The following is a 22101-nucleotide window of genomic DNA, read 5'->3' on the forward strand; positions in this document are numbered from 1 at the left end:
ACCTAACATTAACACACCTCAATCCTTCCCCCACATCTCTCCCTCTTGTCCTTCTCTATACAATTGTGTTATCCCCTCTTGTCCTTCTCTACACAATTGTGTTGTTTCTGTGATACTCTGTACCCATACATTGTGTTATCTCTATGATACTTTGTTACCACACATTGTGTTATCTCTATGACACTTTGTACCTATACATTGTATTATCTCTGTGATACTTTGTACCCTTACATTGTAAGCCGCACTGAACCTGCTATCGAGCGGGAAAGAGCGGGGTATAAATGCTACAAATAAAAAAATAAAATAAAGACAGAGGAGATATGCTCAATATGACAGGAAGACTGGGGCAAGGACACAGGGTTGTTGAATGATGGATATGGACAAGGAGAGAAGACAAGACAAGAAAGAAGGGACTAGTCTAGGACCAACAGAATTAGAAAAATAAATTGACCAGACAACAAAGGTAGAATAATGAAATGTATTTTCTATTTACTGATTATACTATGCTAGTTTTTTTATTGTACATATGTCAGAATTAACTAGGATTAGACATGCTTGGTGCCCGTTTTAAAAACCTAATTCATTGTACTTCAATAGTCAGCATAATGGTGGTAAATCTCCAGCTTTGGGGTGGGCCATCCTTTGTCTCTGAGCTTCTGCTAAATGTTGCTGAGAGGCATAACTGCAGCAACAGCACTAGTTGGCCTTAAAATAGCACTAATGGTCGCTCAAATCTGAAGCATATTCCTGCTTGAATCCTTTTTTTTCCTCGCATGTCAAGACAGGGGCCCATTTACTAGTACTACTAATCTATAGATGTAAAAGATTAAAAAAAAAAAACTGGAATATGAAGCCTCTCCCAAAATGCTTTTTGAAGGACAAGAAAAATGCGATACGTCAAGAAAGTAAGGCATAAATAACGCATGCATGTTAAGCGCAGGAACACGGAGCCTTTGCCAGTGCCGTCCTGTCCAGCCCCCAGCAAAGTAGACCCGGAGGTGGGAAAGGGGGTGGTGCGGTGCAACCAGCCCAGTTGACGGAAGTCCCGCCTTCTCCGGAAACTGATGAGGTGGCCGCTGGTCTTGAAGCATTAATTTTGTTCGGGCTGTCTGGCTCAGTCTGACATATGCACTCCAGCATGGCTTGTGAGGAAGACAATGTCCAAAAGCAAGTGAGTAACGTGTGTTGAAGGAGAATGTGTATATGTTAGTGCTTGTAAAAGTGGCACATCAGCACGTTGTCTAAAGCTGTGGAGAATCAGGTGGGGAGTGAGAAACAGTAGGAGAGGTGGATGGGAACGGTGATGATATTGATATATGCATAATTCACGATGTTTAATGAAAAGTCAGAGATGCCAAGGGTGAATTACTGTAAAGAGTGAGTTTCTCCTTATGTTGAAGAATCCAGGGTATAAATCTAAAAAAATGAAAATTTAGTTTGCTTTATACATGAAGTAAAGAAAATAACAAAGGGTGTTTGATTTTCTTTGAAGTCGCAGAAACTATATAAAGTGGTGGTAATGTGAGTAAATTTTCTAGGTTGAAAATGTGTTGCTGCTCAGTGGCTGAAAGTATGCACTTTGGTTTTAGAGAAGGGATTGGGTAGGAGAAGGCACTAAGCAGGAAGGTGTACTCACATTTTTTATTTACTGGGGGTTGGGGTAAAATGGATCTGTAGGGCAACTTGGGTTTTCTTCTTTTAGGCTTTCCTCTCATGAAAGTAGTGATCAGGACAGGCCTTAATGAGTAAAAGAAGTCTGAAAGGGGTCCAGGTAAAAGACAGATCTTACAGACCCCGCACATTCATGGATATTTTGCTTGCCACTTTAACGGCAGTGTTTTGACTGCCTTTGCAAGTCTTTGCTCCTAATGAGTGAGACTGAGGCATATTTTCAAAAGCACATATACTTACGAAGTTACATAGTAATATATGAAGCGTTGTAAGTCTAAGGCCCAGGCGATCAAACGCAGGCGCTAGAGTCCATTAGCGCTGAACTAGCATCCACATTTGCTTATGTCCCAGGATCAGAATTGGCGAGCGCATGTAACAATGTGCTTGCTGGCCCTGAATGCTAATGGAATGCAAATGCATGCTAAACAGGGACATTAATATTCCTCCCCAATGCTCAGCGGTCAGTGCACCAAACTAGCGCACTGCTACCACTGTAAACCCTACGCAACAGCGCAAGGAGAGAGGCTTGCATCAACAGAGCACTGGCAAAATGGCAGAGTTGTCACGGGCCTCGCATTTGACCTGTTCTGAGGTAGTAGTGTGTGCGCTAGATGTGCGGTTTCAACAGCTTTTGGAGCAAATTGCCAGTGTCTCTCAACTCATCTCTGAAATATCTCAGCAAACCGGAGAACTTGTATTTTGCATGTCCTACGTTGAAGATATGGCGAAGACAGAGCTGGGAGAGTTGAAACGTATGGCAGAATTTCTTGCAACTCAATCATCTTGAAAACGGGTTGCGGGGAGACAACATACGATTTGTTGGATTCCCTGAGTCTGTCCCCAATTGATCTGTCCGCCAGACTTTGGAAACGGATGTGTGCAACTTTAATGATTAGATTGGAGTGGGCCCATCATAATGGGCCTGTTCGTGCTGGAGAAACCAGACCACATCGTAGTGGCTAAGTTCCACTCGCATAGTCAAAAAGCGGATTTGCTCAGAGCGTACAAGGGCTGTCGCGAGGCCATATGCTATGACAACACTTCTGTTAAACTGTTTCAAGACTACTCTGTGGATCTTACAAAGAAGTGTCACCTTTGGCCCAGTATACTCGGAACTCTTTGAACATAAATGTCGTGTTACACTTCAGTATCCGGCCTCACTTAGTCTTTACAGATGGCTGTTGGGTGACATAGTCTTCTCCAGACAATGTAGCTGCGTGGCTTAACAAACCTGATCCAGTGTGAGATTTATTATATACTAGTAAAAAAAGCCCGTTTCCGTAACAAATGAAACTGGCGCTAGCATATGGTTTAGGTTATTATTTTTTTGTTTTTCCTGTTTGATATTAAGGGATATAAGTGTTTGGTCAGATTTTTTTTTTGGGGTGGGGGTTTGAGGGACGTGGTGTGCTTTTGTGTATCGGGGGGGGGGGGGGGGTTGTGGAGTTTTTTTTTTTTTTTTCAGAAATGTAAATGTGTGTCTTGCGGTTATCCTTTCCTGATTGTTGGATAAGTTTTTTTTTTTTTTTATTTGTTTTGCTGAAGAGCATTGTTGTTTTATATTTTTTGAAGGAAGAGGAGCATGTTATTTTGTGTCGGGTAAGGCAGGAAGAGAGAAGTGCTTTGCTTCTGGAAGGTTTTTTGGCATCCTGGATTAGTGAAATGATTTTCCCGAGATGGAAGGGAGAGGAGCACGTTGTTGGGGCTTTTGGGGGGGGGGGGGGTGTGAATCGGAACATCTTCTGTAAGGTTTGTGGGCATCCTGCATTTTTGTGACGATTTCCCCGGTGCGGAATGGAGAGGAGCACGTTGTTGGGGCGTTGGGGGGGGGGGGGGAGTGAGCCGGAACGTCTTCTGGAGGTTTGTGGGCATCCTGGTTTTTTTTTGACGATTTCCCCGGGTGAGAAGGGAGAGGAGCACGTTGTTGGGGCGTGGGGGAGGGGGGAAGTGAACGGGACCGTCTTGTGGAAGGTTTGTTGGCATCTTGGATTTGTGAAACGACTTGCTGGAGTCGGAAGGGAGAGGAGCACGTTGTTGGGGCATCGGGGGGTGAACAGGAACATTTTGTCCTTTGCAGTCCGCTGGAGGGAAACGCTTGAAGGGGGTACGTCGGTGTGGGAATTGGGGGGGGGGGGTGCGTCGGTGTGGGGTTGGTTTTGCAGGTTTGCAGCCAGTCTCTAGTGGTTCCGAGGCAGGGGAGGAGTAGCCCTACTCCTCCCTCTGTGTCGGTCGCTGTTTGCTACTGGCTGGCTCATGGCTAATCATTCCAGCTGGGCGACAGGTTTCTGTTAGCGGCAGCTTTTTGTGGGCGGTGACGTCCCTGATGGTGAGGGGCATGCTTTTGTTTTTCAGCTCCACCTAGTCCACGTGAATGGAATGCAAGTATTTCGCACATACGCACAGGTAGCGGTGGTCCTCTACTCTCCGTTCTGATCCGCTCTTCAATGCCCACAGTAGGAATATTGTGCTATCATTCTAGCGTTGCTCCTCTGTTCTCTGTGCTGCACAATAATGTGGCGTTCTGCTGTTGAATGCTCCTCCCTTCTTGCCTTGTACTTTCCTGTGATTGGTCTGCCTAACGTCGCATTGCGTTGCCTGGTAACGGTTCACATTGTGTGTGGTATTTTCTGATTGGTCCTTCATGCCTCCTACGTGATTACCGTTGCCTGGCAACGTGAATGTTTTCTTCCGTTGACGTTTGATGCGAGGGCGGGGCATAGGCTGGCTGGCTTCACCACCATGAATCCACGAACCCTTCAGGGAGTGATTGAGTGACTTCAGAAAGTTGTCTTCAGAACGTTGAGGGTGAGTTTTATTATAGTAGATATTTTTTCTCTTCGGTGGAGTGTAATTTCTACGGATTCAAGATACTATATTTCCTAATTTGACTGTGAGGCCTTAAGGGTGGACCACATGAAGCTATAAGTAACAACCTTTTATTACAACTTTCCACATTTATTCATGTCCCATTAGGAATGTATATTCTGCATCCATTTATCTAATCTGTAGTAAGAGGGAAACCTCAGCTACGGCTTGACTCTGTTCACAGCATGGAGGGTATCACACAGGGCCTAAAAACTGTGGTAAGTCTGTGAAGAAGCCCTGATGGTTCCTCTCTTGTCTATATGGGATGATCTGTTTCTCTTAAGTGCTAGACATGTGGTGTATAGGCTTGGTTATTTTCTCCATGTTCTGGGCAAGGCTGGGTACCTGGAGCTGATAGTAGACTTCATTGGTCTTGCACACTTGTTCCACAATGACTTCTTTCTATGTATATAGGCTGCACCAGGATTATATCATGGAATGTTTCTGGTGTGTCCTTTTCTGTGAAACGGATTAAGATTCTAACTCATTTGAAATTGTGCAAGGCACATATTGCTTATCTCCAAGAGACCCGCTTGATAGACCAGGAACACTGGAAATTGAGTACATGTTGGGTGGGGGAGACCTACTCTTCCATCACTATAGGCATGGTGGGGTGATGGTGTCGATTCAAGGTTTGCATTGCCAAGCTTCCTTGGTTACAAAAAACACGTGGTAAGACTCCTTTTGTTAAAAATGATGACTCAGGAGCAAGCATTTAATTTTTTTTGTGGTCTATGCTCCTAATATTTATCAACATGTCTTAAAAAAAATAATTGGTTAGAGAGCACGTGATGCAGTGAGCAGAGAAGCAGCCTTGAGTTGCAGCTCTGGGGCCCGCGCCTCTCAATATGCCATTTTAGTGTAGTTTTTCTACATTTTGCTCACCCCTTATTGACTATCAGCGCACTGCCTGTATGGACAGATTTTTGGATAAATCTCCTGCGGCGATGGCACAAAAATCGGCAGAAAAAGAGAGGAACAAACCTGGGAGTGGAGACTCCAAGATGGCGGAGGTCCTGCCCACGACGAACACAATATTCACAGATTCCCAACTTTTGCATTTAACATTAGCTGTTACAAAGGCTGTAGAACCCCGCTGGGAAGCACTCACACAAAAACTGGATAATTTTAAATCTGTACTGGATGACCTTGCCATTAGAACTGGCGATTTGGAAACTCGAGTATCAGCGCTGGAAGACAACTCACGTGCACAGGCCCCGGACTTTGCTCGGTTGAGTAAACAGCTTGCTGCTTTCTCTTCCAAATTGGAGGACCTAGAAAACCGTTCAAGATGAAATAACATACGAATTGTGGGCCTACCGGAACGCGTACCAGACCAGAATTTGTCTACTTGGTTTGAGGGCTGGCTGGTAAAAGAACTGGCCCTGTCTGACTCGATGGGCCCTTTAGCTGTAGAGAGGGCGAATCGAGTGGGTCGGAAGACGGAAAATCATGGTTGGCTGAGAGTTGTCATAGCAAAAATTCTAAATTATAAACACAAGCTAGAAATTCTTCATGGATTCTGTTTGAAAAGAGAGAAACTACTTTGATGAACAATGAGTGTTGATCTTTCAAGATTTCTCACCAGCAGTGCAGGAACAATGTCGCCAGTTCCATCTCTTGTGTATAGCTGTCATAAAAAAGGGCATCAAATGTGTGCTTTTTTACCCAGCACAGATGAAGATTTTTCTCCAGGGTAATTGGCACAGTTTTAAATCTGTGTCTGAAGCAAGAGCCTTCCTCATTGAGAAAGGCCACTTAGATGCTGACTGATATAAGCAGTTTACCTGTTTTATATTGAAGGTTACATTGTTTGCTTTTCAGGTGGGATGATGTGTGGGTGTGCAAGTTCATTTTGTATGATGGCTGTTGGGGGGTGGGGATCCCTAGCATTTACGGAAATCTGTTACATTCCCCCGGGTAGTTTTTTTCCCCCTACTTGGGTGAATGGTTTGGGGAATTATTGGGAGTGTAGGGTGGCAGGGAAGGTTAGTGCGGGGGGGGGGGGGGGGTATGTAGGTTTGATAGCTAATTTTTGCCAACAGGTAGTTATATTAAGGCTGTTTTGGGGCTCAGGTCGGACTGTACCGTTAAGAAGTCTATGGCGGGAATCACAAGATAGAAGATTTTGATGTGCAGTGGGATGTCACGATATCTGGGCGAGGTTGGGTGCCTGGAACAAAATAGCTGTAGGTAATTTTTGTATGTTCTTTATTTGAACTTCCCAGATGCCTATTCGCTTAGCAACATGGAATGTGGGGGGTATAACGTCCCTAGTGGAGCGTCTTAAAATTCTCTGTGCCTTGAACCGACATAAGATTGATATAGCCTGTTTGCAAGAGACCCAACTCACAGACCTAGAACATACCAAGTTGCAGCGTTAGCGCAGGAAAGGGGGAGTAGCAGTCCTATATCGGAAAGGAATCTCATATGAGTGGAGGAGTGGCCTAGTGGTTAGGGTGGTGGACTTTGGTCCTGGGGAACAGAGGAACTTTGTTCGATTCCCACTTCAGGCACAGGCAGCTCCTTGTGACTCTGGGCAAGTCACTTAACCCTCCATTGCCCCAGGTACAAATAAGTACCTATATACAATATGTAAGCTGCATTGAGCATGCCATAAGTGGGAAAGCGCGGGGTACAAAAGTAATAAAAAAAAAAAATATATATATATAAAGCTTCTTTGTTAGCTAAGGGAACACGAGGAAATTACAACTGCACCTCTGGCTGCAGGGCATAGAGCTCCTTCTATTAGTTTTATATGGTGCAATCAGCATGACCCCAGTTTCTTTCAATCCTTGCTTAGACGGTGCTTACAATTTAGTACACTACGTTTAATGGTTCTAGGGGACTTTATTTGGTCTTGGACCCGTTGCTAGATTGCTCTAACCCAGCTTTTCCTCATAAAGGGTATCGGACAGACACTTTCTCTATGTTTACTCGCTCTCTTAACTTAATAGATGCATGGCGGGCCTTGCACCCCAGTGAATGGGACTACACACACCGTTCCAGGGCACATGGAACACAAGCCAGGTTGGACTACATCTTGGTAGAACGCTCATTATTTTCTGCTGTTAGATCTGTGACAATAGACCCAGAAGAGGTCTCTGATCACACTCCAGTATAGCTGGATCTAGAAACTGCTGCTGATAAATTGGGGGGGGGGGGGTCATGCCGGCGATATCCATCTTATTTATATAAAGACCCACACTTTCAAAAATATGTTCAGGACAAATGGTCTAATTATGCTCTCAATAATGCAGTACATGTTGACCAACCAATTTTATATTCGTCGGCCTCTAAAACTGTTCTAAGGGGAGATATAATTGTATATGTGTGTGCCCGGAAAAAACGTCTGGTGGCAAGCATATTACATTTAGAAGACCAGTTGAAAAAGGCAAAGCAGTTTCATATTCGGCAACCCACTCATAAAACTCTTGAAAATCTCCAAACTACTCAAGTGGCGCTTAATACTTTGTTACATGAAAGGGAGTCCCATTCTCTTTTTTTATCATAAATATAAACTGCAGAGATATGGGAATCGCCCTGGCCGCTTAACAGCACGAATGATTAAAAATTGGGGCGGGTCACGGACAGTAGCCGCGGTAAGGGACTCCTCTGGTAATTTAACAAATAATCGGGAGAAAATAGCACGAATACTCACTACTTATTTTTCGTCTCTGTATGCTGCACAGGAATCCACATCCGAGCAGAGCCTGACTGATTAGGTAGAAAAGTCAGGTCTGCCTCGACTGACTTCTCAAGAGATATATTCCCTTAATGCCCCACTACAATTGGCCGAATTACAAGCAGCGGTTAAGGCGTTAAAGCTGCACTCTGTTCGAGGACCAGATGGTTTTACGGGGGAATATTATAAGTCTTTGCCACCAGAGGCATTGGGAGCACGGTTAATATATTATGAAGAAGTGATAAAAAGAGGCTCCTTTTTGTTCCAGGCCAATATGGCATTAATAACCTTATTGCCTGAAAACGCTGAATCTTATAGGCCCATATCACTCTTAAATGTAGATGTAAAACTGTTATCTAAGTTATTAGCGGAATGTTTATCGCTAGTTCTCTCCAGATTGATAGGACCGGAGCAGGTGGGGTTTGTTAGACATTGTCAGTCGGTACTTAATGTCAGACGCTTGTTGCTTGCTATGGCTAAATGTCAAGAATCTAAAATACCTTCCCTGATAGTGAGCATAGATGCAGAAAAAGCCTTTGACAGGGTCAGATGGAATTATTTATTTCAAACTCTGGCAGGTATGGGGTTCCAGGGTTGGTACCTGTACAGTAAGCCAATGGCTTGTCTGTTAGTGAATGGTATTAGGGAGGCTGAATTCCCGATTGCATGGGGTACTAGGCAGGGGTGCCCACTTTCACCTATACTGTTTGTGCTTTCTGTGGAGCCCCTGTTATGCCAACTTTCCTTGTTGACTATAGTTAAAGGGGTGATTCTGGTTGGGCAGCACATTAAGGTAGACAGCCAAACCTTCTTTTTTAAACCCCACTAAGCTAACTGCTTTTACTACATTCTCTGTAACGAATTCCAGAGTTTAATTACACGTTGAGTGAAGAAAAGTTTTCTCTGATTTCGTTTTAAATTTACTACTATGTAACTTCATTGCGTGACCCCTAGTCCTAGTATTAGGTAAGAACTAATTTTACCATATCAGAGATGCTGCACATTCAGATTTATAAAGCTGGCATATTTAAAATAGTAAACAAATTTGTGTTTCCCTTTTTATTGTCTAGGTAGCTCAGCTTCTATAGTCCATGTTCTCCTACATTTTGCAGTGGCTGTGCTATTATGTGCTGGCTGCAGCATGTGCTCTCATATTCTCCTGTAGGGTTTGGCTGGCGACTTATGGGGTCACTCTCTGTATGTTTGGGGATGTGCAGAGCCTGGTGTCTTCATTATTACAGTACTAGGGGCTATGGGTAATTTTAGCAAGCAAAGGAAAAAGGGTTAGTCAATAGTACTGAATGCTTGCATTGAGGAAGAGGCAACATAATTTACTGTGGTTAGAGCACACAGTTTTTTTTTCTCTGTCTCTATGACCTAAGGTTGAGCACATTAATTTGCTGCCAGTTTGAGGGAGATCTTGTTGGTTTGATGCCAGTTCATCACTCTGACATGTCATCATGCAGTTTTTCATCACCACTCTGAAAACAGTGCAAAACTTATCTTGCATGAGGAAAAAGTGTGGCCTGTCTTATATGGTCCTTTCATGCAACACAAATAGTGCTCAATTATTGGTCCCTTTCTGTAATTTTATACTCATAATTGAGCTTATTTTTCTTTCTTTCTTGGTCCAAAAATAGCATCAAGAATTATTGGTCGTGTTTAATGATTTTTATGATTGATCTTTTATTTTAGTTAGCTCCTTTCAGAGGATTTGTTTGTTTTGCTCGTAAAACAGTTCACAAGAAAGTATGTGCCACTTATCTGGAATGCACTATAGGGCCATTAGTCTTTTTAGATTCCCAAAACAACATAGTTCTGAACAACCATTTTAAAAGCATTTTTGTATAATGAACCTGGCTCCAAAATAGCGCATAACATATGAGCTAGAAAAATGTGACATTTATATGGTGAAAAGTTTGCTGGAATGGAATCAATATAAAGTGTTGCATGTTTTTCTAGCGTGTATATTACACATATTACACACTGTCTTTGGAGCCATTTATTATACAAAATGAAACCGGCTCTGAAACAACACACTGTTTTCTTGTGCTAGATAAGTGGTGCATATTTTCTCATGCAAGAAAAGTTTTGCACAGTTTTCAGAGTGGTGATGAAATGTCCATTCACAGTCTTGTGTTTAACGCAGGAGTTTCAGGAGCCATGGCTAGGCACATCATTGACGGCATCTGCTTTTGGAGTATAACTCCAACCTCTTAGCTGCCTTGCAGAGCACAGATCCCTAGCATTATTTGTTAAGGAGTTGCACCCAGAATTAAAAGAGCCTACGTTTTGGGATACAGGTGTACTGGCATCTGATCTGTATATATGGTGTAACTTACATCTTTTAGAGTATTTGTGTAAGAGAGAATTATGCTCACCTGAGGTAGGCAGGGTGAGAGAGAGTCTCAGCAGCTTCAGGGTGTATGGTGCTGGTTTGGGGGTGGAGCTGCAATCACCTGTGACCCAGAAGTGTTCCAGTGCAGGGCAGGAAAGACATGGGTGTTAGTGCTGGCTAGCTCCAGTTTTGGGAAGGCTGCAGGAGTGCAGGGGAGGAGCAAAAGGCTGGCCAGAGGCTGCAGAGTGAGAACAGCAGTAAGAGCTGTGTCTGTAAGAAATATTTGGGTCAGAACTTGTTAATCATTGATTTCTGTGGTGTCATAAGTTTTAAGCTGTATGTAATCAGGTTATGACTTGAAACTGTATGAGGAAGCATTGCTTTTATTCTTGTATTGAAACTTTTGAGAGAGAAGAACTGAAATGGATTTAATTCTGTTTATCTGGCAAAAACATAGTAAAATTTTTGTATTATTCCTTGAAACTTAGGACCGTGTTTACTAAGCTGCATTAGAGGTGTGTTAGTGCTTTTAACGCACACTAACCACGTAGATGCCTATAATATTCCCATGGGCATCTACACAGTGTGCACTAATTTTTAGCACGTGCTAAAAATGCTAGCACACCTTAGTAAATAGGGTCCTTAATGGTTTGAATAAGTTTGGAGAAATTGTGTGACCTCTGTGGTTGGAAGAAACATCAAATGCTAAGAGGTAAAGAATATTTTCTTCTCAGTTTCATAGAAGTACAAATTAATTCCAGTTATAAAAAAAATGAAAGCTTGGTTAATTATCTGATTAAAACTTCAGAGAGTTATTGTTTGCCTTGCCTGATCTGAGGTTGAGAACTTCTGTGTAACCATGCTAAACTGAACTTTTTCTTCTGTTGTTTATTATTTGGCTGAGATAAAACTGTTACCTCTACATGAAGTTTTATTTGATCTGTTGTGAAGCAGTTCATTGCTGTGGTGAATTTCTGCAGTTTTTTTTTTCAATCTCTATTCTGTTGGACTATTAACAATTATATCCATTGGTTTGAAAAGCTGAAACCTGATGAAATAATTTTTGAAAACTGGAGATATTTATTTAGAAGAACTGGAAACTTCAAAGTTGAGGATTCTTAATTGAACTTTAAAGAATTTAGGAGTGCTGGAGTGTCTGTTCTATGAGTTAATTGAGGAATAGTTTTTAAGTTGTTGAATAAACATATTTGAATAAAAATTCAGTACTGAGAGTGCTCAGTTTAGTGTGTGTGCGCCTGTGGATTCTGTGAGCTGATTCGTTATCAGAAGTCTCTCTCGCTTTTTTTTTTTTTTTTAATCGGAGGGCTAGTTTAGGGACTACTGCTTATCTTTGTTGTTGTTTTTTAAAATTAGCCAGTCATATATGGCCGTAGCCTAAGAAGACACTGACCTAGATTGTATACACAGGAAGAATACGGGTTTCCTTCTTTTCATTTTGTTTTAGATAGAAGAGTAGTTAACATTTGAGTCTTCAAAGAAAGCTGATGGTTCCAGACAGAGAACAAAACTACACACACTGGTACCCAACGCAAGAAAGCAGTGAAGCCAGTGAAGAACAGGTTTTATTTTTGCAAGTTTAATAATTTATTTTGTGTGCACACATCTTACACATTTTTTGTATTTCATTTATTTTATTTCTGGACTAAAATTGACAGTGATATTTATCAAGTCAAATACTTACCTACCATCCTGGGAAATTCTGTTTGATCCTGAGGGATCCTGGTTAGTTGTAACCTGAAAACTAAGTTTTAGGAAAGAACTAATCTTACAAATGTATATTTGAGAATTTTGGTAAAAGTGTGAACCTGAGGAGGAAGTGACGTCATGGGGCTGAATGGACGCCACAGAGTTTAGCTCCTGCACTACCCTGCTTTTAATTGCTTCATCCACCGACATCTACTTCCTTATCCGTCTCTACTTACCTGGGAAGGTTCGTGGTGAGTGCTTGGTAGCCATGAGTAAGCTTTCTTCGTCGCAGCATAAGGAGGGTGAGCGCCATTCGGTGAGACAGCTGGCTAAGGGCCTATCGCGCCATGCGTCTCCTGGTCCTGGTCGCGCGTCTGAGTTGGATTCAGCCTCCTCCCACGCAGCCCTGCGTCATTCTCTCCCCAAGAAAGGCTTTCTGAAGGAATTAGCCAAATGCCTCGAAGAGATCCATGCAGATATTAAGGCCTCTAAGATTGAAATCCTGGAGCACATGGACGCAATCAGTCTGGATTTGCGCGAGCTCGGGGGCAGGGTGGAGGTTTTGGAGGAGCGGGCTGATGAGCAGGCTGAGCGAGCGGCAGTTGTGGCCTCTCGATTTTCTCAGTTGTTGGAGCAAACTGAGGAGCTTTGTTACAAAGTTGATGATCTTGAGAATCGGGGACGCAGGCACAATCTCCGTTTCCGTGGGGTGCTGGAGAATGGTAACCTGGAGGATGTTCCCGACATAGTGAGTTTACTGTGTGTAAAAATCATGGGCGATACTCGGGATTCAGGTGCAGTGGAAATAGACCGGGCGCATAGAGCCTTGGGGAAGACACTGGATAATAGACCCAGGGACATTATAGCAAGATTTTCTTTGTTTGCTTTTAAGGAGAGCTTGTTGGTGCGTACTCGTCAACTATCATCCATGGATGAAGCTAAAGTGTCAGTCTATCAGGACCTTTCCTTGTTTACGTTAGCTCAGAGACGCGCTATGAAGCCAGTGTTGGAGCTCTTAATCAAAGAGAAGATTGCATACAGATGGGCTTTTCCTTTTGCTCTGTGTTTTACGATCAAGGGAAAGCAGAGCAGGCTTCGCAGCGTTCCGGAGGCTTGGAAGATTCTTCATGAGGCTGGCCTGACTTCATCTGCTGTCCCGCCGTCTGAACTGGCTCCCTTGACAAGGGACAATTTACAAAAGTGGAAGAGAGTTGCTCAGAAGGCTAAGAAACAATTGGCCCAGACTTGACTCATCTTAGACTCCAATCATTACTGTTTTGCTTGCGAGCTTATTGCGAGCTCTTTGATGACTGTTTGTTATATTGCCTTGCGATAATTGTGTAGTTGTGCATAGAGAATATGCTAACTGCGGTGAATGAGTAGTGCGTGGATGTATTTCATTTTTTTTTTTTTTTAAATTTTTTATTTATAACCATTTAAATTTTTACAAGCGATAAAACAACTTGCTGGAAATACAGAGAAAGTAATATGTAGGAATTATTTCAGTCAGGTAATTCTATTCTCTTCCTTAGACCACTAAATAGGGAGAGTGAAACAAGATAAGATCAATTAAACAGTAAACAGAACCCCCCCCCCCCCCATGGTATTAACCTGATTATCCCCAGATATTACTCGTCTAATTAATTATTCCACATTGATCATCTGGTTGGCTTCTTCAAGGCCAATACAGTGTATAGTCAAATCATTTCATTGAAAAACATACTTATTGTCCAATATTAGTTAGAAATAATACATCTAATTACATTCTTTCTCTTTTAAAAACCAGAAGTTATTTAACAATATATATACTTAAGTCTCTAATTCAAATCCCACTGATTTAAAGTAATCCCAGTTTTCACAGGCTTCACTCCCTTTAAAGTAATAATTTAAGGAAATATTTCTGAGGAAAACTTTAGGAGTCATACCCGGAACTCTGGGAAAAACAATAATCTCGATATTAATCATCTATAATAATATTCATTTCATTATTCTAAATTTCTGGTCTATTATCATTTTCAAAATCATAACCACTTCTTGCTCATGTAGAATCATTTGTTATATCAATTTTTTACTCTCAAAGGGTTCAGTTGAACTGTCCATGTAACTCTCTAATAAAATTATATCTGAAACAAAATTATTTACTGCCACCGTTAGGACCCGAAGCGCCTTCCAGATGGTATTCAATGTAACCGCCACGGGAGCCAAAAACTCCAAGTTGATTTCTCATAGGTGTTTAGGAGTGGTTCCGCCGATTCGGGTTCTGCTGTAAACGTCCTCCGTTTCAGCATATACCTCTAACTCACTCCTCCACTCCTTTGGACATGGTGGTTGAATAATTCGGGAGCGATGGAGTTGTTTTTTCCAGGTCCAAGAGCGTCGATGCTCCTTCGCCGGCACTAATCAAAGGACTCGCCAACCCTTTCATCTGTGGGCAGTTCGTCGCACAGCGGTCCCGCACTTGCTGCTCAGGGTATAAAACGCTGGCCATCGGCGGCTATCCACTGGTTGTCCCCTTCCTCTCAGTTAAGGTACCTGCAATTGCAGAGAGGAAATTTTACGTAAAGAAGACAAAACTTCAGAGGGCAGCTGGGCCGAACTTCAGGTCACCATCTTACCACTCTCCCAGTTTGGGACACTCTTTGTCTGGTTTCTCCTCAGAGGCCTGTCTGATATGGGTAACCCTTCAGTATAGCCCTCTTAGTAATTGAAACACACAAGCCCCTCCACCTCTACAAGGTGGTGTCCCTTCGGAATGGTATGCGTGGATGTATTTCTACCAGGTGATAAAGGCTTGGGTGGGGTGCGAATGTGGGTGATGTGTGTGAAGTTAGGGGGTCCATTTGGTCCAGTAGTTACTTTCTCCTGATTTCCCATTCAGTGCTGTCTGGTGTGTGTGTGTGGGAGGGGGGGGTTGTGACTGGGGGGATGCTGGGGGGGGATTGGGGTAATAAGGGGGTTGGGGGGAGTTTTCAAAGGATTATGTGAGGGGGATGTCTTTAAATTTGCTTTACTTTTGAGGGGTCCTGTGTACACTCTGCACAGCTGCCTGTCGTGTCTGATATGAGTAATGATTTAAAATTTTTGACTCACAATGTGAAAGGCCTGAACTCTCCTCAAAAGCGCCAAAAATTATTTAAGGAATTGTTGCACTTTAAACCTGTGGTGTTTCTTTAGGAAACTAATTTGAGAAGGGACCATGAAAATTTTTTATCTCATCCTCAATATCCCTCTGTTTTCTTCGCCTTGGCGATTGATGGTTTTAAGAAGCGGGGGGGGGGGGGGGGGGGGGGTAGCAATTTTGCTGCACTCCTCCTTGCAGACACAGGTAGTTAAAATTCAGCGTGATAAAGAAGGGCGATTCTTGCTTTTGAGTCTCAGAATAGATGACTTGGCCTTTAGCCTCAATATATGCTCCCAGTGAAGCCCAAGGGGTGTATTTGAGTAAGCTGATAGGACTCTTCACATTTTGTCCCAGTGGTAAATTGATAGTGTGTGTGTGGGGGGGGGGGGATTTCAATGCCACACAGCACCCTGCGTTGGACAGGTCGGGCCCACCTTCCAGTCTGGATGTTCAAGTTTCCCAAGCTTTAAATAGGTTTGTTTGAGATCTTAGCATCTCTGATGTTTGGTGTGTATCTCATCCGGGGGTTCATGATTATTCATTTTATTTGCACTCTCACGATACTTATTCTTGCATTGATTACCTTTTTGTTGATATCTCTCTGATGCACGCTGGATGGACTTCAGATATTGGAACTTTTACTTTATCGGACCATGCTCCTGTTTGGGTCTGGCTTCCCTCTCTACATGAGGAGGATAAGGAGAGGAGGTGGACATTGAATACTACTTTGCTAAAAGAGGATAAGATTTTGGGTGGTTATAGAAAACTCTTGCAGGAACTTAATTTAAACTCGGGATCATCTCTGGGTGTTGTTTGGGATGCACTTAAGGCTGTCTCTAGAGGTTTCTTTCTCCAAAAAACTAGTTGCCGTGTCAGGCAGCAAAGGGCTGAGGTAGCTAAGTGCCTATCTCAATTGACTCACTTGTCTGAAAGTCACAAATCTCATTTGGTTGCTACCCTGCGGGAAATTCAAGCACTTCATTTGAAATTATACCAGATATATTCTGATCAGTTACAATTCTTTTATGCTCAACAGCTACACTCTCAATATGTGTATAGTAATAAACCAAGTAGGGCCTTGGTGGTTAAGTTGCTTCAACGCCGGGTAGACCGCACTATGCTTAAGATGGGGGATGGTAATGGAAAGTTTGTGATATCATCCTTGCAGGTCCGTCAAAAATTTCAGTCATTTTATCAAACTCTTTACACATCTGACACCTGAAGCGATTAATAATTTTCTATCGACATGTTCTTTCCCTACACTTACAGTCAAGCAACAGGATACTCTAGATGGTCCGGTTTCAGTTGATGAGGTCTCTAAGGTTATTAAAGCACTTCCAATTGGAAAATCACCTGGTCTGGATGGGCTGCCCAATGACTTTTATAAAGCATTTCAGGGTGAATTGGCACCTATATTGATGGAGTTCCTTAATGAGATTTTAGCTGGAGATGAGTTTCCCCACTCTATGATGGAAGCCTGGGTCGCGGTTATTCCAGAACCTAGTAAGGATAAGACTGACTGTGCTTTTTATCATCCCATTTTAATATTCAACTCTGATGTTAAAATTTTGGCAAAGGTTTCGGCTAATTGCCTTGCTAAAGTGCTGCCTGACTTAATCCATCCGGATCAGACGGGCTTTATTCCTCATCGTTCCTCATCGTTATTCCTCATCGTTCTGACCCTAACATTTCTGGAATCCTTGTTGGGAATAGGGAATACAAATTGGCTATGTTTGCTGATGATGATCTTCTTTCACTGATGAAACCGTTGATTTCTTTACCTAATTTTACGAGGCGTTTGACTGCTTATTCCTCTGTGTCAGGTTTTAAATTAAATGTGAATAAATCGGAGGCCTTAGCGATCGGGATCTCTCGTCCGGTTCTAGTGTCCATTCAGCACTCTTTTTCTTTTAAATGGGTATCTGGAGGTATAACTTACTTGGGGGTTACTCTTACCCCTACTCTTTCAGATTTGTTTGCTGCTAACTATCCTCCTCTTTTGAAGGCTCTTATAAGGATCTGGAGAGGTGGGATGTCTCTGATTTGTCTTGGTTGGGTAGGATTGCTACGTTAAAAATGGAATACTACTTCGTTTGTTGTATCTTTTCCAAGTCCTTCCTCTTAGAGTTTCTAGGGGCTTTTTAGCAAGTTTGCAGGACAAACTGGTACATTTTGTCTGATCTAACAAGCGCCCTAGACTGCCCAGGGCGTTACTTTATCAAGACCAGAGGAAAGGTGGTCTAGGGGTTTCTAATGTTCTTTGGTATTATAAAGCGGCTCGAGCGGCCTTTGAGTGGTTTCAGGATACTCCACAGAAGTTATGGGTTCAGTTGGAGCAGGTTGAGGTGGGTTCTTGTCCTCTTTGCTCATTGATGTGGCTTCCACGCAAATATAGGATTTTAAGCAAGGACTTGTGCCCCTTGATTTTTTTCTACATTTTTTTTACTGGGATGGGTTATTTACTAAGCCGGACTTAGTCCTTTCCAAATTGTCTCCAATAGCTAACAACCCACTTTTTCCTCCTGGTCTCTCTCCTGGGCCGTTTTCTAGATTATCTCTGGGCTTGGTGACCTGGGGTCAAGTGTTTGACAAGGATCACCTGATTCCTTTTGATTTGTTGAAAGAACAATATCCCATTCTACTCAAAGAGCTGTATTCTTATTCTCAGCTGAGACACTTTCTTTCCTCTAAGTAGATCAAGGCTAAAATATTGTGAGAGGACTCCTTCTTAGAGGATCTTTGTGAAGATTCTAAAACTACTAGGGGTCTTATCACTTGTATTCCTATCAGCGTAGGAAAGTTTGTCCCAGTTTTACCCATAGGGAACGCTGGCATCGGGAATTAGGGGTGACTGTTGAGGATGCTGATTGGTCCTTTTTGGAGAATGGTTGGATGAAGGTGTCGATATCGGTTCCCTTTCAGGAGAGTGTAGTTAAAGTACTTTACAGGTGGTACTTGACTCCTGTACGTCTGCATCACATGTTTCCAAGTGCATCACCACTGTGCTGGCATGGTTATGGCCAGAGAGGTACAATGGGCCATATTTGGTGGTCCTGCTTTAAAGTGTGGCCTACTGGAAAGCTGTTCAACATAGATTAGAAAACTGGTTTCTTAGGCCAATTACATGGTCTCCTGTATACTTCATATTTGCAAAAAAAAAAAAAAAAAAAAACCCAGGTCTTACTAAATCTCAGGCGTTGTTGACAAGGCAAGCTACGTCTGCGGCGAGAGTTGTGTTAGCTGCACATTGGAAATCTCCAACCGCCTCTCCTTTTGGTGAGATGGTTAAACAAATTATGGTTCATTTGTGAAGTGGAGAGAATCTGGGCTGTTCGTTGTCGTTCTGTGGTGAAGTGGGAGGCAATATGGGAGCCCTTCCTGAAACATTGCTCTTATTAAGCTGGGGGTGGAAGGGGGGGGGGTGGAGGGGGTTGGTTTTGGTGGGAGGGTTAGCTGTGGTCATAGGGGTGAGGGTATTTCACCAAAAAACTTCAAAAATTTGAGGTTATAGTTTGTATCCATAGCTGCATTGAGAATGTTTTTGTATGTCCTTATAGTGAGGCAGATTATATGCTCTAGGGTATACTGGTTGGGTGTATTTTGATTGACATTTTGCATTTACTCCTATGTTTTACCTGCTGTTGCATTGTCTTTTCAATGCTCAATAAAGACTTCAAAAAAAGTGTGAACCTGAAGTATTTATCTGATTTGAAGCTGCTGATGCTTGCAGTTTAAAATTTGGCTTTAAGCTGAAAATAAGTACTTGAAAACTAAAACTTCTCCTTTCTTCCTCAAAATGTACCACCTGTTCCTCTGATCCCATTCCCACCCACCTTCTTAATGCCATCTCTCCTACTCTTATTCCTTTTATCTGTCACATTCTCAACCTCTCACTTTCCACTGCGACTGTCCCTGCTTCCTTTAAACATGCTGTGGTCACACCTCTCCTTAAGAAGCCTTCACTTGACCCTACTTGTCCCTCTAATTACCGACCCATCTCCCTCCTTCCTTTTCTCTCCAAATTACTTGAGCGTGCTGTTCACCGCCGCTGCCTTGATTTTCTCTCCTCACATGCTATTCTTGACCCATTACAATCTGGTTTTCGCCCTCTCCACTCAACTGAAACTGCGCTTACTAAAGTCTCCAATGACCTATTACTGGCTAAATCCAGAGGTCAATATTCCATCCTCATTCTTCTTGATCTTTCCGCTGCTTTTGACACTGTCGATCACAGCATACTTCTCGATATCCTGTCCTCACTTGGATTCCAGGGCTCTGTCCTTTCCTGGTTCTCTTCCTACCTCTCCCTCCGCACCTTTAGTGTTCACTCTGGTGGATCCTCTTCTACTTCTATCCCTCTGCCTGTCGGTGTACCTCAGGGTTCTGTTCTTGGTCCCCTCCTCTTTTCTATCTACACTTCTTCCCTTGGTTCATTAATCTCATCCCATGGCTTTTCCTACCACCTCTATGCTGATGACTCCCAAATCTACCTTTCTACCCCTGATATCTCACCTTGCATCCAAACCAAAGTTTCAGCGTGCTTGTCTGACATTGCTGCCTGGATGTCTCAACGCCACCTGAAATTAAATATGACCAAAACCGAGCTTCTCATTTTCCCCCCCAAACCCACCTCCCCGCTCCCCCCGTTTTCTATTTCTGTTGATGGCTCTCTCATTCTCCCTGTCTCCTCAGCTCGAAACCTTGGGATCATCTTTGACTCTTCTCTCTCCTTCTCTGCTCATATCTAGCAGATTGCCAAGACCTGTCGTTTCTTTCTTTACAACATCCGTAAAATCCGCCCCTTTCTTTCTGAGCACTCTACCAAAACCCTCATCCACACCCTTGTCACCTCTCGTTTATACTGCAATCTGCTTTTTGCTGGCCTCCCACTTAGTCACCTCTCCCCTCTCCAGTCGGTTCAAAACTCTGCTGCCCGTCTCATCTTCCACCAGGGTCGCTTTACTCATACTACCCCTCTCCTCAAGACCCTTCACTGGCTCCCTATCCGTTTTCGCATCCTGTTCAAACTTCTTCTACTAACCTATAAATGTACTCACTCTGCTGCTCCCCAGTATCTCTCCACACTCGTCCTTCCCTACACCCCTTCCCGTGCACTCCGCTCCATGGATAAATCCTTCTTATCTGTTCCCTTCTCCACTACTGCCAACTCCAGACTTCGCGCCTTCTATCTCGCTGCACCCTACGCCTGGAATAAACTTCCTGAGCCCCTACGTCTTGCCCCATCCTTGGCCACCTTTAAATCTAGACTGAAAACCCACCTCTTTAACATTGCTTTTGACTCGTAACCACTTGTAACCACTCGCCTCCACCTACCCTCCTCTCTTCCTTCCCGTTCACATTAATTGATTTGATTTGCTTACTTTATTTATTTTTTGTCTATTAGATTGTAAGCTCTTTGAGCAGGGACTGTCTTTCTTCTATGTTTGTACAGCGCTGCGTATGCCTTGTAGCGCTATAGAAATGCTAAATAGTAGTAGTAGTAGTAGTAAAACTTAGTACATTGTGAACAATATACATTTGATTACACTTCATTAATTATGTAATTTTTTATTATTCAGTTATAATTCCAATCTTGTTCCATCTTGATTATTGCAGTAACAGCATCTTGATTTGAACATCTTTTTGTTTTGTTATTGCATTGTTTTTTTTGTAAACATATAAAATATTTGAAAATGTTAAATCTCTGATGTGAATTGAATGGGAAATTATCATAACATCTAGCTGTGACTATAGTAACAACTTGTGCATTTAACTGTAACTGTTAAATTGTAATGTAATTACATCACATCATCATTAGGAATTGTCTTGTTTGGTGCAGATGGAACCTGGTTAAATGCCTAGACACAGCCCAGAAGGTGGAAGAAGGGGCACATAAGTTATTTATTTGATGGGACCAGGGCCGGGCCAACCTTAAAGCTGGAGGGCCGGGCAAGGAAGGCATCAGATTGTCCATCCATACAAAAATCCTGACCACACCATGAGATTACTTAAAACTGGAACCTTTACTGTACTGTCAATTGATGAAACACCAGGACATTGAAAATAAAAGTAACTTAGCTCTCTATTGCCCCGGTGCAATATATAACTTAGATTGTGAGCCGGTAGGGGGAGGCGGGGCTGGTGGTTGGGAGGTGGGCCTTGTTCTGGGCAGACTTCTATGGTCTGTGCCCTGAAAATGGCAGAAACAAATCAAGGTCAGGTATACACATAAAGTAGCACATATGAGTTTAAATTGTTGGGCGGACTAGATGGACCGTGCAGGTTGTTTTCTGCCGTCATCTACTATGTTACTATGAGGCATATTTTCAAAGCACTTAGCCTTCCAAAGTTCCATAGGTTTCTATGGAACTTTGGAAGGCTAAGTGCTTTGAAAATATGTCTCTATGTTACATTAGGCACAGTGCAAAGTACCTGTAATGGAAATTGTAAACCGCATAGTAGCCTCAGGTTTGACTTGCAGTATATTAAAAGCTGAAAATAAATATCTAATCTAAGCACTTACAGACTGCTTAATCCCAATACTTGGTCCAAAGTGGTTTACAGCAAACTATAAACAGTTACAGAAAATTTAAGGGCTATGTTTACTAAGGTGCACTATTGTTTTTAGCGTGCGCCAACGTTAGAGATGCCCATATATTCCTATGGGTGTCTCTAGAATTAGCGCTCGCTAAAAACAATAGTGCGGCTTATTAA

The 22101-nt window shown here is 42.7% G+C and overlaps 1 protein-coding gene across 1 annotated transcript in view; it reads left to right on the forward strand.

Moving 5' to 3' along the window:
- The first annotated feature begins 1077 nt into the window (after nucleotides 1-1077).
- The window catches only part of IMPACT (impact RWD domain protein), a 114198-nt gene continuing 93174 nt past the window's right edge, over nucleotides 1078-22101 (forward strand). Inside the window, exon 1 of the mRNA XM_030213660.1 lies at nucleotides 1078-1171. Within this exon, the coding sequence (XP_030069520.1) occupies nucleotides 1127-1171 (45 nt within the window). The 5' untranslated portion in view covers nucleotides 1078-1126. The remainder of the gene's footprint in view (nucleotides 1172-22101) is intronic.

Source organism: Microcaecilia unicolor, chromosome 1 (assembly GCF_901765095.1).
Source record: "Microcaecilia unicolor chromosome 1, aMicUni1.1, whole genome shotgun sequence".
Taxonomy (NCBI): Eukaryota; Metazoa; Chordata; class Amphibia; order Gymnophiona; family Siphonopidae; genus Microcaecilia; species Microcaecilia unicolor.